At 35.2% G+C, this 16,033-nt stretch overlaps 1 protein-coding gene across 19 annotated transcripts in view; it reads right to left on the bottom strand.

Moving 5' to 3' along the window:
* Positions 1-16,033, bottom strand: part of AFDN (afadin, adherens junction formation factor) — a 116,402-nt gene that overhangs the window by 60,131 nt on the left and 40,238 nt on the right. For 14 of the 19 annotated variants that reach the window (XR_009485762.1, XM_059841500.1, XM_059841510.1 and 11 more), the window contains exons 7-13: positions 12,521-12,632; positions 11,935-12,102; positions 10,517-10,561; positions 6,463-6,557; positions 5,462-5,724; positions 3,944-4,013; positions 1,725-1,840 (exon numbers count right to left, since the gene is read on the bottom strand). Coding sequence is in view for 18 of the 19 variants with exons in the window: in XM_059841500.1 (XP_059697483.1) it covers positions 1,725-1,840; positions 3,944-4,013; positions 5,462-5,724; positions 6,463-6,557; positions 10,517-10,561; positions 11,935-12,102; positions 12,521-12,632 (869 nt within the window). In the remaining variant the exon portion in view is untranslated. The remainder of the gene's footprint in view (positions 1-1,724; positions 1,841-3,943; positions 4,014-5,461; positions 5,725-6,462; positions 6,558-10,516; positions 10,562-11,934; positions 12,103-12,520; positions 12,633-16,033) is intronic. The other 5 variants (XM_059841504.1, XM_059841512.1, XM_059841513.1 and 2 more) reach the window with 1 other exon arrangement.

Raw genomic sequence — 16,033 nt, 5'->3', positions numbered from 1 at the left:
CTAATAAAGAAGTTCACAATTACTGTCCTTAGAGTTCACAAAATGAGGCCAGAGTATCCCAGAGGAAACCTAACTAAAGGTCCACAAATACATCCACAAAGGGGAATTCCATGTATTCAGGCAGTTCATTGTTCAATCTGTCATGTCCTAATCTGACATCCTGACTTTGCTAATTTGTTATTCTCATGAACACAGTGAATGTATCTGACAAAGAGCACATGATAGAAGGGCTGTATTTAGATGAATAAGACTCTTTACACAACACATACTACAGACATTTAAGATATACAAGAAATAAAATATCAATGTCAGGGCTGATGATGAAGATCTCTGAAGTTGTAGTTGTCACAAATTTAAATGTGATATAGATGCCTCTAAAAATACTTTTTGCACACTGGAACCATGGTGAAAAGACCTTTGTAAAACTAGCAATGAGTACTCTCTTTAGCAGGAATATAAGATGTTAAAACATCCCCATCAAAATGAAGCCAAGATACAGCTCACAGATGGCTCTGTGTTTTTGAAATATAGAACTACAGCACAAGATAATCCTCTTCATAGAAATTTAATAAACTTCATATACATACAGAAGCACAGTTCAAGAAATAATAAGAGCAGAAGCCTCAAGAACCTCTGACAGGTTATAAAAAGTCCAGAAAGAAGTTTTTGTTCTTCTTTTATGAGGAAAATTGCAATTAAAATACTAGTAATCCAAAAAGGAGTTAAATCTTTACAATCTTAATAAAATTCTAAAAATGAATCTGAAGATGCTCAGGCACTCTAACAAGGGAGAGTAGAGTAGAACTGAGTTATATTCTAGTCTCACTTCACTGAAAGTATTTTAAAGATGCCCCTGCTTTAGAACATTTGAACATTCAAGTTCAAGCAGAAGCATAATTTTCTGCCCTTTTTTGGTATTTTTTTCCTGCCACTCACATCTCTGAATTCTCTTTTCTGTCTAGTGAATAATATATCAATTTAAAGATACAAAAAGCTTCATACTGCAAGCTTTACAACTTGGATCACTGCACATTTTAACCCTGCAGCACATTTACCTTACCTTTCATGCATTTATCACAGCTGTTCATCTAAATTTAAAAGCTGATTTATGAAGCTAGCAATACAATCTCGTATTTTTAAAAAGATTTGGAAAAACTTCTATTCACATTCTCAATGATTTGCTGAGGTGTGACAGGAGACTAGAAATCATCTGATCCAACTTCCCCGCTCAAAACAGGGTCAACAAGAGCAGTTGCTCACTACCGTGTCCAGACAGGTTTTAAGTATCTTTAAGTATCTTCAAGGACAGACTCCACACCCACTGACAACAGCACAGTAGACATAGCAATGACCTGGTTATTTCATTCTCCAGAGTAAATCACATCATCTTGCCACTGACAAATTTTACATAATTGTACTTTTCATTTCATATGACATGCCTAACTACAAATCAACAATGATGTGACATGACCATCAGCCTGACTTTACAGATAGAGAACCACAAATAATAGAATATTGAAGCAAAGGATTACTTTTTTTGAGTTTTTTAAAGTATTGTGAAGTTTTTTGCTTTGGTTGTTAATCCTGGGACTTATCTAGAGAGAGATCTCATTCTCCATACAGAAAGCCAGATCATTTAAAATACTTCAACACAGCACTTGACCTGCTGGAAAAACAAATCCATTTTTTCGACTCTGAGAAGTAATGGATCCCACATTTCCTACCTGCTGTCCTGTCGGCGGTAATCCTGCTGGTCTATTCTAATCATCGGCTTCACCATTCCTCGCTCAGCTGTGCTGGATGCGGATGATGTCCTGTCACCGTCCAGCCTGCTCGTGCTCTAATTCAAAACAGCAGGACAGGTGCTTAGCATGCAAGCACTGCATGAGCCAGTAGTTGTGCCTAGCAGCACTAAAAGCTGAGGTCTGAGGCTTGAAAAGAGATGGGGAAACCGAAGAAGGGAGTATGGCACAGAGAGCGACAGCTCAGCAGGCGTTTTCACCACAGTGAAGCACTGAAGAGCCTGCTTCCAATTCAACAGACAACAACAGCCAGCTAGGAGCAGCTCTTTGTTAATGCACTGCTAGAATTTATAATGTAGCTTGCAAACATCTTTAATCAAAAGCTGCATAGCTACAATACAAAGTAAGAATGAGTTGGGAATAAAAACTTTAGGTAAGGGACAAAGTTAAATGTATTTACAAATTTAAAACTGGTCATGCTCCCCCACTCTGCTTCTGCAATAGTTCCAAGTGTTTGCACTACTGATCTGTAACATAATTTATCCTGATCTTAAGGAAAGTCTGCTCTGGCAGGCAGTACAACATTTCCAAGACAAGAAGGGGCAATTCAAACTGTTATGTTTTTATGTAACATTTGATTTGTTTTCTTTTGGTGTGTCATGATCCTTAATAGGAAGCTTTTAATTTATGATTTCTAATTCAATCAAATCCTATCAGGAATGGGACAAATACGCTGCCTTAAGCAGCAAAATAAATAGCAATTTTTTTCAGCATAAAGAATAGAAAACAAGACATCAGTAAAACAGAATATGTTTCAACATTTCATAAGAAATTTCTAGGACTAAATAATTTGCTTCAACATAGGAAAACCTGCCAATAAGCGCATCTCAAAGCAAGAGTTTGAACTAAATAATTTTCACCACATCTCAAAGAACTTTCATTAAACTTACTGTCACCCCTTTTCCAAACAGAAAAGCAAACTTAGAAGAGAGCAAATGTTAGAAAATGAGTGATTCATCAGTGCTTTAACAAGAGGATGTACACTGTCTCAAACAACACAACTGAAAAAGAAACTAAATTTTCCCATTAAACCTTAAGTCCACTAGAAGTATTCTTCTAATGACTGTGAATACGATATGAAATAAGCTCTATAATAAAGCCAGAAACTCTTATTATGAAAAATTTCAAGAGATTTTTATTAGTTTATAAAGTTTCTGTTCTTCCTTTTAAAATATCACTAAAATTCCTATCAGAAGTAGCTGAAGAACACACATAAGCTAAAAGCACTACCCAATGGTACAAAAAAAAAAGTAGAGAAACGGAATCAAAAGACTGTGGTAAGAAAACAAGTAAGACTAAAAATACACTCAAAAGCTATCAGTTATTAATACCTACACTGCTGCATTAATATCACTAAATAGTTACAAGTATTTGAGTTGTGTAATAACATAAAAGGGATTGCAGTTCAGGGAAGATTACTCCATTTAATACTGCTGAAATAATTCTCATTTCATCTGAGGTATGTGATCATGCAAGTAAGGCATTAACCATTGTGTTATTTACTCTTTGTTTGCTCTTGCAAAATGCAATTCTGACACAAAATCTATTAAGAGAAAGTGCAGAAAGAAAGCATGAAAAGATTATCACCTCATAAAATGTTTATAATTATGATTGCAGAGACAGTTTAGTCAATGTGTGTACAGGAGCTCTATTGAAGTCTAAAGTCACATCCATTAAATTTTAAAAGCCTAGTTAAATTAAAATTGAACACCCTTTCACATTTTATATAAAACATTTATTTACCACATCACAAATGACAACAGCCATATGCTACACACACAAGGTAACAATGTACCAGTTCTAACAAGAATCTCTACCTGCACGTAATCTGCTTTCCATAAGTCAATTTGAGGAGAAACTACTTAAGGTTTGGAGAGTTTCCCTTTCTAAAAAATGTTACTGTCTTTGACATGAGACACATCCCCAATGCCAATACAAATGTAAACAAAAGGGTTTTAGGGAAAAAAAAATGAAATAAAATCTAAAATAACAATGCATATAATATCTGAGCCCATCCACAACAAAAAACATCTGAGGAGACTGATAAATTGGCCACACTTCCCCAAATACTACTGCTGATGTAATTTTGATTTAACTTACATATACTGTTATTTATTGCTAACTTAGTCATAATACAATACCTTGCTTGCTGGTAATGCTGTTCCACTGTGAATATCTCCCTCCAGATCAAATGTGGTTTCCTGGACAGCTCTATAAGCAAGATAACATTTCCAGTATGTTTTAGAGATTATACTGTTCAACATTTAATAAACAAGGAACAGAGTAACTAAAATTAGTAAATTAAAATTCAAGGGTTATACTATGAGTCCACTTAATATTAACTTTTTTTAATACTCTATTAGTTCTTCAAATCAATAAAACCTTAAAAAATTCATACAGACAATTTCATTTGCAAAACCAGATTCATAGCTAATTTCTTCCCAGTCAAGTGAGAAAATATAAATACACATAAACATAATACACATAAAACATGTTCATGGCATTGCATTTACTACAATACAGTAGCTACAATATTTTACTCAGGTCTTTAGTATTAAATGTACAACATAATGGAAATAACTCTTAAATCACTGCAATGTATATTACTATCTCCTTATTCCAAAGATTACAAAAAATACTTGATTGTTCAAGCCGCAACAGCCCTTTGCCATAGATTTTATTGTCCAGATAAAGTTCTGCAGTAATACAGTGCTTTCCAGTTGACTGTAAATCTGCAAGAGCACTTATTTATTGATCTGAAGGCTAAATGCAGGATGAACTCAAGATTTAAGCAAGAATATTACATGACAGCCACACGGCTGGAGGTCTTCCTGCAGACAGGGCCTTCAAAGAACAGTGTCCTTCCATAAGAAAATACAGCGGAGAAAAAATGAAAATGCTTAAAGCATACATCTATATTAATTCAGCAGATAAGCTTCTTTTCCTAGGTATCTTTCACTCATCTCCAAGCCAATTTGTTATTTTTCTGAATAACATTATACAATAATGTATTTTAAGATTGTTTCTACTGAGTATTTCTATAGCCATAGAACAAAACACCTGAACCCCTATGAGTCACAATATCTATGATCAGTATTTTTATTATGCACCTGTTAAAAATATGAATGAGAAACAACAGGGTAGTCTTCTAGACTGTCAGTCCTTGCAACAGAAACCAGTGGGCAAGTAATCAAAAAAACCAGTGGGTAACAACCAAAAAAGTGGTTGTTATATTGAGACATATAATTCCCTATCTTAAGAGTCTCATTTCATGTTTACTTCATTTCCAAATCCTTTTAGTGGAATTTTGAAAGTTATTATCTGAGAAAAAACAAAACCCAGACTCTCTGAAAACATTCAGCACCTTCTGACTTTTCCTGGAGCTCGGATGAACTATGAAATACATGAAAATAAGGCATTATAGCGTTTTTCACACAGAAGTGAGCAAGAGGAAAACTTGTTAGAATACTTTATAATGAAAATGACACTTGCTAATCCTACATAAAATCACAAGGTGGAGCTCAAGTATTAAAATTATATACCTAACACTTTAAATGAGTTCACACACTAGTCCCTGGTCATTTATAATGCTTTCATTATGTATTTTTTTCCAAGGCTTCCCTTCTAACCTCACAAGGATGAAAATAAATTTTACTCACCCAGTTTTGTGTCTTGGACCTTTGACCATAAGACTTGCATCAGTAGATCTTTTGGAAATAATATGGTCCTGAGTAGGATCCACAAATTTAAATACATGAGAAGACCCAAACTGAACCTTCATCCCACTTTGCAGCATGGTGGTTTCTGAAATACGTTGACCTTCCACATAGGTTTCAGCATCAATGCTTCTCGGGGTTACAGTAACAACTCCATCCATATTAGTGAGGTCACAGTGATGAGGCTGAATTCCTGGACCAAATAACTGGGAATAAAATTAATTAACATAGAATAAATTAAATTATACTGCAGCAGAAATAAAAAACCAAAGAGTAAGATGTAGCTTCCCCTATTTACAGACTGATTATTTGACTTTAATTATGAATTTACAGAGATGAGTGGTACTAAAATCAGTGAGTTTCACTTCATTTTTCAATGCAACAAGAATAATAAAACATATTTAACTAACATGTGCAGCAGACATCCCTTGATGAAAATTTTTTCACTGTTTTGGTCATATACTGTTTTCTTCTACTTGCTGCTTTATATGAAATCACAAAATGCAAATAATTAAAAATTAACCAAATGCACTGACATGGACCAAGGCTACTGTAAGAGACTCCCTGGCATGAACTTCATACAAATATGCTTGTTCTATACTCTTAAAAAATCCTGCTTCAATGGGATTAAGACTAGGACTTGAAAGCCATTAAGCAGTTACAATAACACTGATATGCACTATTGATCCAGTTACGAAAAAGAAAACCCCATTTCAAATAATAAACACCTTAATAAAAACTGACTTAATAAAACACTCATCTTAATTTAAGAGTGGAAGTAAATTAAAACAAATAATTATGAACAATAATACCAAATATCAGCAATATTTTACCCTTCAAACTTTGAAGCGTATTTACAGCATATTTTATTAAGATTTCACAATGACACATAGCACACCAGAGATCAGATCAGGACTGTAATGTGAGTATGCTTTTTCCCATACCTGAATGGAATTGTCATCAAATTTTTCAGTTCCAACTTCAGTGACACTTAATTGTAGACGATAGAGCTTTGGCTTATCTCTGGAGTCAGAACCATCTGTACAACAAGTGACAAATAATTATTTGTAAGTTAATAAAGTTCAAACATTCACACAGTATTTCTACATTTACTGCAACTTAGCAATGTTAACAAAAAAAAGAAAACCTGAGTGACATTCTTTCAAGACTGTAGGGAACTTGGTTGTTCCTCATAATGTAAGAACCCTGAAAGTAGAGAAAGCCTACTTGGAACAGCTGTTTACTACAAATAAAGTAATGAAGAGCTACTATTCTGAACATACCGTGAAAAACCTTTTGTATTTCCTTACTACTTTAAGCAATACAACAGTTTTTGTAAATCTCTAAGATTTTATATGGGTATATATGGGTTTAGAAGATAAAGAAAATAAAATACCTCCAGATCCCACATTAATAACATCTACTGATCTTATTAAAGTACATGTTATCAGCAATATCTGCTGTCAAGTGAACCATATACCAAAACTGTTTCAAATTCATCAGACACCGAACAAGTGCAACATTAAAAGACAATCCTACAAAAAGTTTACCTATGACATTTAGTCTTAATATACAGGACTTTAGCACTTCTGGCTTTATCTTTATAGTTCCATTGACCTATATTTTCATCTCACAGAAAATTAGGTAAAAAATAAAGTCCAACTTCCTACTCCCCTCAGAAAAATGCTGGACATACAAAGTGTGCACAATTTAGCTGGTGCCTTCACAGACTAACACAAATGGGTCTTGTCATACATATAAATCCTCCCCACTTCCCAGAAAATCCTACAACTTTAAATATGAGTGGAAACGGAAATAATACTGTCATTTCTATTTCTCTCCAATCTCTTTTCCAAAGCAAAGTAAAATACAGGCTGCAAGACAAAGTATGTCTTACCTGTATAATGAACAATGATTTTAAGTCATCTCCAAAAAAGCATTAGAGAATATTATTAAAGCCACGGTGCATACATTCATGCTGTCTACAGTAGGCAACTAGTTATCTTCAAATTTTTATGTGAAAGGCAATATAAACAGAAGTTCTATAAATCTAGTTGTAAACTCCCAGAACACCTTGTATTACAACCACAGCACTAGATACAAATGCAATTTTTTCCTCCACAAAAAGGAGAAAATTTTAAGGAGTTATTCAGAGTTACTTGGGTTATTTGTTGTACTCCATCAGTATTAAAAGCCAATTTCTACAGTATAAGGTATCTTAATCTTGAAGATAATTACAACAACTCCTAAGAATGACAAAAGGCTTTTTTGTTCTAGGGGAGGGACACAGAAGGGAAGGATGGTTGTGTTATACTACAATGTAAAGTGTATTTCCTGTTTTCCAACAGCTGGAACCTCACCTAAATGGTATTTGGAATGTATCCCTTAAAACTCACTGCAGCAGGATATTCTGCTATACCTATGGTGAAGGCCCTACTCCCTACACCCCAGGCCACGAGAGTCCACAAAGGCTGATCTTAGAAAATTATGCACTACAAATAGATTTCATCACTTGATTTATGCACTTAAGAGTCACCATTCACACTTTAAATAGTAATGTTATAAAAAAAAGCCTGCAGGGAACTATAGTGAATAATCACTGTAAGGACATCAAATCAGTGGTTTGCAACACAAACACATATTTTTTAAGCAATTAAAAAAAAAAAAAGAATCCTACACCACTTTGAAAATTGTAACTTCAGTTGATTTCACCGGTCCAATGAAACAATGCTGGGAAATAGTACTGACTTAGCACAGACCAAAACAAATTATGAAGATCAGCTCATAGAAAACAAGAAAGCCCAAAGTTGAACAAAAATGGTCACACAATGGACTTTACCTATTGAGATAAAATTAGTTTAAGTCTACACTTTTAAAGCATATTTCCTCTACAAGTTCCTAACTACTAAGGGTTTAAACACTAATAAGCTTAGGAGATGGTTGGGCAGATCTGAAATACCATGTTGAACTCAGGAGATAATTCTACTATTAAATTTCAGACAAGATATGCACTTCCAGCAGAAAGAGCCAACTGTAACCTTTTTTTTATTGTAACAGACAACAAACTCATGTGCAAAAGTGTTACACATACTACAGTTCTGTTCTCAGAAAGGAGCTTGGCCAGGAAAGCACCCTGGCCAAGGCTTTCCACTTCTCCAACCTTCTGCAATTCTTCCGTCCAAGCTGTTATACTCCATGTCCTCCACATCATCCACTGCTATTTGTTCTACAGCTCAAAGTTGCTCTTTTTTGTGATGAAGCAAGGAAAAAAGCCTTATGGGGTTGCCTTTTTATTTTTTACTTATGCTTTGTAATTTTAATTTCAGGCTTGTAGGATATGAGGCTCATATCTGAAAATACGGGGGTTTGCCACTTTTCTCAGCCTTTAAATATTATGATTGTACAACTGAAGTTATTAACACTCCTGAACTCATCAAAACCCATATTCAGACAATACAGACAAAATCAGCTATTCAAAGTGCTGCTCAGCGTCACTTCAGCCTATTTCTATCAGATTCATCTCAGTTTGCTAGTTCATTCACATGACTTGGATACAGAGACTATTGCTGACTGCCACATGTACAGCCACAAGCTACTGAAGTGCATCCTCCACCATACAGAATCTCTAATCTCCAGTCAATGAAACAGTCGTACAAACAGCAACATCAGCAGCTGTGGAGAAGTGGAAAAACTGGACATACTTCCCTAGCAAACTTAATGAATTTGTGCAATTGCACAGGGCATGAAAGCAAGTCTGCTAGGTTCTTCTGCAAAAATAAACAGCCTCTGTTTTGACAGGAAGACATTTCTACTGGAGTTATTTCTATAATAAATACAAGTATCCTAAAGTGCTTTTTCCAAAGACACAGTCTGACTCTAGACTATGTGAAGACCTCTTTTTCACACACTGAGATAAAAAATTAAAAGCTATCTTTTTTTTTTTTTTTCAGTGACATGCAAACAAATTTCAGTCTTCCTAGTTAATGGTCAAGTGTTCCTGCAGAGCCAATCCATGATTTTCAGCTCAGCATGCTCTATGAAACCCTTCTGCTCTCTGGAATAACAATGTTAACAAAATGGAAGTCTGAATTCAATTCACATAATTGAGCACTGGACACAAGTTTGAATACAGTTCTTTAAACCCCAGTACTGCACTGCGCAACCATAAAGGAAAGGGTGAGCTGCACTGACAACCACATGTAGTTCTTCTACAGCAGTCAAGAAAATAAAGTGAGGAAACAGGGGAAAAAAGTAATAAAATAAAAAATATTTTGGCAGACATTTCACAATGAAAAGAGAATGGCTTTTTATTCCTGTCTATTCAGTCAAACCAGAACACATCTGCATATTACTTTAAACTCTAAAGAGAGTTGAAGATCCATAATGATTTGTACATTAAGCAACCGATTTCAAACACTACAAGAAATGAACAAGTCTCTACTGTCTGAAGTCCTAAATCTTTGACATACACCACCAATGTTAGACAAACCAGGCAGCAGAAATACCAAAGGATGCTATGGAACACCACGGAGTAGAAAGTGAAGTAATTCTCCCAGGGGTCCAAACGCTATTTCCCATAAAAATCATCACAGACTTCATCCACTGCATCAACACAGTCAAATACTGAAAAAGACAGCTAGGTTCCATGCTATTTACCCAATAACCATTTTAACTATGAATTCTGCAAGCAGATGGATGAAAGAACTTTTAGCTCCACTACAACACTGCTTGTAAACCAGCCTCTGAAATTTAGCTGTTAACTGTAGCTGGAAGGTTGAGCTCTTTGGATAACAGCATATTCATGATCTATTTGATGTTTGTTCACCAATCAAATAATTAAATGGCAACTAACAAAACATAACTACATCACAGAAGCAATCCCTTGGGAAAAAACCCTTAAGATAAGATAATCCTTCATTTGTCATAAAGAAACACAAGATTTAGAGTCAGAGAAGTTTTTAGTAACTAATGAGAGAACAGTATCAAATGCAGCGTTACCTTCGTAAGTGTGATAGTTGTAGTAGGCAAAGTGATTCCTTCTCCCTGGGGTTAGAAACACATGCAGAGGACCCAGGTGAAGGCAGCACCAGCAGGACAGATACCATGCAGAACATGCGGAGGAGGGCAAGAAAAGAAAAGACAGAAAAGGGTGAAACTGTAGCCGGACAACACCTATTTAATTTATAAGGATGAAGTTCATTAAACTTTTTCAATTTTAGAAACTGTGTAGAATATAAAGACATCAGTGCTACAAAGCTACTGAATGAAGCAATTCTTATTGTTTAGAGAAGCAATAACAAGCTGTTAGAAGAAGAACACGAACAAGAGGTCAGTCCCACAGGCAATGTGTTAAGTTCAGCACACAGCACTGACACCTTCGGCATTTCGGACTGGGTTTACTCTTGCCACTGCCCGAGAACAACATTTCACTGATAAAGCACCAAATCCCACAAAGAGTAAGAAAACAAGAAAAAAAATCAACAGTACTATTAAAAGAATCCAAAATATTAATATGCAAACCTAACATCAACCTGTAGAACGGAACAGTACGTTTCATATATTCTGTGTACTGATAATTTCATCTGGATTTAAAACAAACAAACAAAAAACCCCACACTATTTGACCATAAATTTAACCTTTTTTTTGCAGATCTGATCCAGCAAAGGTTTCAGCACCAATTTCCAACCTTGCTTCCCAAAAGGTACACAACCAGACTTCAAACTGTAACATTTACTTGAATATCTGAGTGTACTCAAGTTACACTTAATAGGAAAAAGAACCATATATAACTCAATCACCAAAAATAAAAGTCCATATCCAAATCTATAAACATGAGAATGACAGAAATTAAGAGCGTAAGTCATGTGTGTCTTATCAGTAGCTGTGCTATACACAATAAATCACCCCAGCTGTTCCTAGATGATAAAATTAATTGCAAATTACCACAAAGCCCAGCAAGTTCCAGTTATGCCAAAATAAAACTCAGCTTGCTAGTGATTAGAAAGTTCCATACAGGCTGAAAAATGTTTCACATCTAAGTTTGATTTAAAAATTCATGTTCTTGTACTGTTAAAAAAATGTGATTTTCCATGTATGGCACTGTCAAATACCATGTATGCTACAGTGTACTTGTGAATGTAAGCAAAATCAGATTTGAGCTTGGTAAATAATTTCACCCCCTTTTTCCACTCCAAACACTCCCAACTCCAGATTTTGATATTAGAGCAACATGCATCTCTACCTTTAGAATTGTTACCTCCAATTTAGAATCTGACATCAGCTGAACAACTCATGTGGCACAGACTTCCTGCCACACAGAGTTCCTTGTGTTTACAAAGAGTGTGTCTTATTTTTGAAAAATCCAAATGACAATACAATAATCTAATTTAGCTTAATACATAACCACAATTCTTACCTGGGCTTAATTCTACCAGGTATGGTAGCTTCTCAGGAGGAAGGCAAGAGCCATAGCCAGACCCATCAACTCTTTCCTTCCCCTTTAATGGCTTTCCATCAGTTATCTTCCTGGTTTTCTTTGGGACATAATCAGGAGGCCGCCTTTTCAACTGAAAGACCAGTACTCCTAAAACACAGTATCATACATCCTTTGAGTCACACTACCACTGCATAAGCACACAACCAACATCTATTAATCTGCAAGTGTCCCACAGGATTACTTTCAGCTTACTAAGTTCCTGTCACTTCTTTAGAATAGTTTTAACTTCAAAATAACTACACACAGATTAAAAGCATACTTCAGTATAGTGAATAATTTAGAAAATTTGGGACAAAATGCAAAACCTTTCTACTACCTAATAGTGTAATACTACGAACAGTGCATAATGAAATAGTAAATAACTCTAATACTCCCTAGTATTTTAAGTGTCCAAAAGCAAAAGCAAAACACACTAAAATATGTTAGAATTTCTTCCTTTACAGGGGCTCCACAACATGGTTTATGACCCAAGGCACAAAAATATCTTTAAGGTTTTTGGACATACCTTTATCACTAGGCCACTCCCTGAATATCTGCAGTGGACACTCATCATCATCAAGAATAGTTTCTTTAGCACCTTTATCATCAGAGTGCTGAGCACCAGGAGGCAGCATGACCTACAAAAGAATTATCAGTTTTCAGCGCTGTTAGTGGACAATTAGAACATTCAGGCGTATATTCTCTGATAACTTTTTTTGCATGTGTTATTTATAACAAGAGATAAGGCCAAAGAATTCAGTAACTTGGAATGCATTCTGTTTCCAAGATTTTCTAACACTCTTCTCTTGCCTCTTGCTACAGTTAAATCGCACTTCCCAGAACACCAAGTCTAAAAAGCAAAGAAGCTACACTTTAAGTAGGAGAGATCCTCTTTCAGTAAAAAAAAGTTATTTCAATTTCTCATTAGCTAAGACAAAAAAAAAAAAAATCTGTGGAGATGATAGTCAAAAAACAAAACTGAACTCTCCATTATTATTTCATACACTGGAATCAGCATTTCATTTCACTACTGCCATTCTGCTAACATAACATATATATATATATATATATATATATATATATATATATACACCTATATTTAGAAAAGACACAACAAGCTGGCAAAGACTATGTTATACCTGCTGCATCCTTGTCTTAGCCAAAATTTACCTGGTCTACACAAGGGACTAAGGGCACAACTGGCGCATTTCACACAACTGCTTCATGCTGCCTAGCTCTAAGGAAGAAACAAAACCAAGAATACTTTTGGAACAGAACTACAGACTGGTCCTACCTTTTACAGCTATATCCTTACAAGGCAGAGGAAGGGGGAAACTTTGATTCATGAAATCTGATCTTAGAGGAGACACAGCCTGTAATTTCATGCATTACTGCTCCCCACAGCGATCAAGAACAAGTAACAATGACAGGCAGTATTACAGTTATTAAAAACAGATCTTTCAAAGCTGAATCAAAAAATAAAACAAAATATGTTGTACTCCCACACTTGTAATCCTAACAATGTTATTTAAATTCATGGACAGTTCTATTTTAAACAAACTACTCCAAATTATTGCCACCTCTGAACTATGACCTTCTGAAGTGATGCAGCTATTGGCTACAGCACCCTACTACGCTGCAGCCCTCTAGAGACTTTGCACTCATTTGTTCCCTCCTTTCCACACCCATTTCTGTGTTAACCAAGTTCTCACAGATCTACCTCAAACATCCTTTAATCTTCTTCCAGGCAGGAAACAACTACATTTAAGATTAAAAGTATGCAATCCCTAAATCATTTTCCATGCAAAACATGGCTAAACATAGGACTAATTAAATTATCTTTAATTAGATTTTCAAATAGACAAGGTATTATAAAAGAAGGAAAACATTACAATGTATAAACCAGAGGGAAACAGAAGCACATCTGCACTCAAACCTTATCCTGCCAAATTGCTCTATTTCACATCTCAGATTTTAAAAACAGTTACACATATAGGATAATTTGGGTAACACTGTGTTTCAAGCTATGTTCAGGAAGCATCAATCTTAAAATTCCAAAGCTCTTGAGACAGAAGATAGTTACAAAGCACGAAATACATACAATACCAGGACCTGACCAATACTGGACTTGGAAGGAAACCAAAGAAAAACCAAATGCACATTTGGTGAAATATACAGGAAATACAAGCTAAGAAACTTAAATGAAGACCACAGCAACTTCAGACTTAACTTTCATAACATTTGTTGGAACAAGCAAGTAAGGGAAGGCACGTATTTGAGTATTAAGCCTTCTGATAAGTAATAACTAGAGATTAAATTATCAGACCCATCCTTAAAAAAGTCTCACATGACAACACCCCATGCTGCAACAGGTCTTCAATAAGCTCTTCTGTCATTTTAATGTTTTTTTAAGTAAAAACCATCATATCTACAGTATATTTGAGCATATCTGCTTATTGTGATTAATTAAGTTACAGTTTTCCTTACAAGCTGGGAACACGGGCTCCGCACATGCCCCTACTAAAACAAACAAACGAAAAAAAAAGAAACAAACCCAAAAAAGAAAACTAAGAAAACAACAGCAACACCACAAAACAAACCACAAAACCCCCGCAATGGATCTTGCTAAAATACTTATGTCTGTAATGACTACTTCTTAAAAAAACCCAATAAAACTACTCATCATTAAATGCATATTTTTGCTTGACATTACAAGAAGTTATTTATGCCTTACCCTCAAGTAAAAAATAAGTGCATGCTAAAAACAAAGTCTAATCAAGATTCTGCTTTCAAGAGTTAACTGGTTTGCTGCAGGCCTGAAGCCTAATGCCCTGAGTGAATATGCACAGGTAGCTTGGAAGACTGTCTAATTAATTTGACATCTTCAGAGAAGTGCAGTGAACCCCACATTACTCAGGGAAACTCAAACCAAGCAAACTGAAATAAACAAAACACACACATTGGAACAAACTGGTGTCTACTTGCCTACACAGAAAAGCACTTTAGAACCAGGAATAAAGGCACAGCCTGATACACTGCAAACCAATGTATGAAAGCAATCAACCAATAGGAGAATGCCATTTACAAAAAAAGTTGTCAAAAATGTTATGAAAAGCCTTACAATGTTTATCTTTCAACTGAAGCTTCAGGAGTGAACCTTATTTCAGGTACTAACACAGCCTTATAATGGTCTTGTCCTGAAACTTAAAATTCATTTTAATTATTAAGTAAATGTCAACTGCTTAAATCTTCAAAGAAAACACTGCACCTGGCACTCAAAGAGAACAAGACGTTTTGTATGTTCCACTGATAATAGCTGAACTTAACAAAATGTAAAGAATAAGAACATGTGCAGGACCTGTCTATGGTACTCTCTACAGAGTACCATAAAGTGCCAGAAGAACAGGGGCAAAAGCCAAACCAGGGACAGAGAATAGCTGTGAGACTTCAGTATAAAGGGAGTTGCATTGGACAAATTTAATGGTGTATTTTTGAGTCCCCCAAAAAGACAACAGTGATTAAAGACACATCCAGCTAATTCTTGGATATTTTCATGTTTTAAGCAAGGAAAGCAACTTTATAAAATATCAGGAAAAAAGTAGATTTTAAAATCTAGATTCAAAATACTCAACTTTATTAATAAAAGAAGCATTATCATATTAAAAGCCAAACACTGTTATCAGCAGAGGATGGCCAAGCAGATTTTAGCCAACTACAACAACTTACTGAGAACAAATAAGATCTGCTACACTTAAGATTTATTAAAACAGATCTGCTATTGTTCAGTGAAGACCATTCCTGTACGTCAAATGTAAACATAAGCACACAACTGACATCAGTTCAGACACTTACTGTATGAAGATGTGTTACTCAGGAAACACAAAATATTTTCCAGAAGTACTTCCCAAAAAAATACTATAAAAAAATTTCTTTTGCAGCAATGACTTCATTAACCTTTGCCAAAGATCAAAGCAACATTCCCCAGACTATTTTCTACATTAAACATACACACACAAGACCAGAAAATAGGATCTAAGGG

This window comes from Haemorhous mexicanus, chromosome 3 (genome assembly GCF_027477595.1).
Source record: "Haemorhous mexicanus isolate bHaeMex1 chromosome 3, bHaeMex1.pri, whole genome shotgun sequence".
In the NCBI taxonomy this organism is placed as follows: Eukaryota; Metazoa; Chordata; class Aves; order Passeriformes; family Fringillidae; genus Haemorhous; species Haemorhous mexicanus.
The sequence above is the reverse complement of the archived record's forward strand: the minus strand, read 5'-3'. Positions and strand labels throughout refer to the sequence as shown.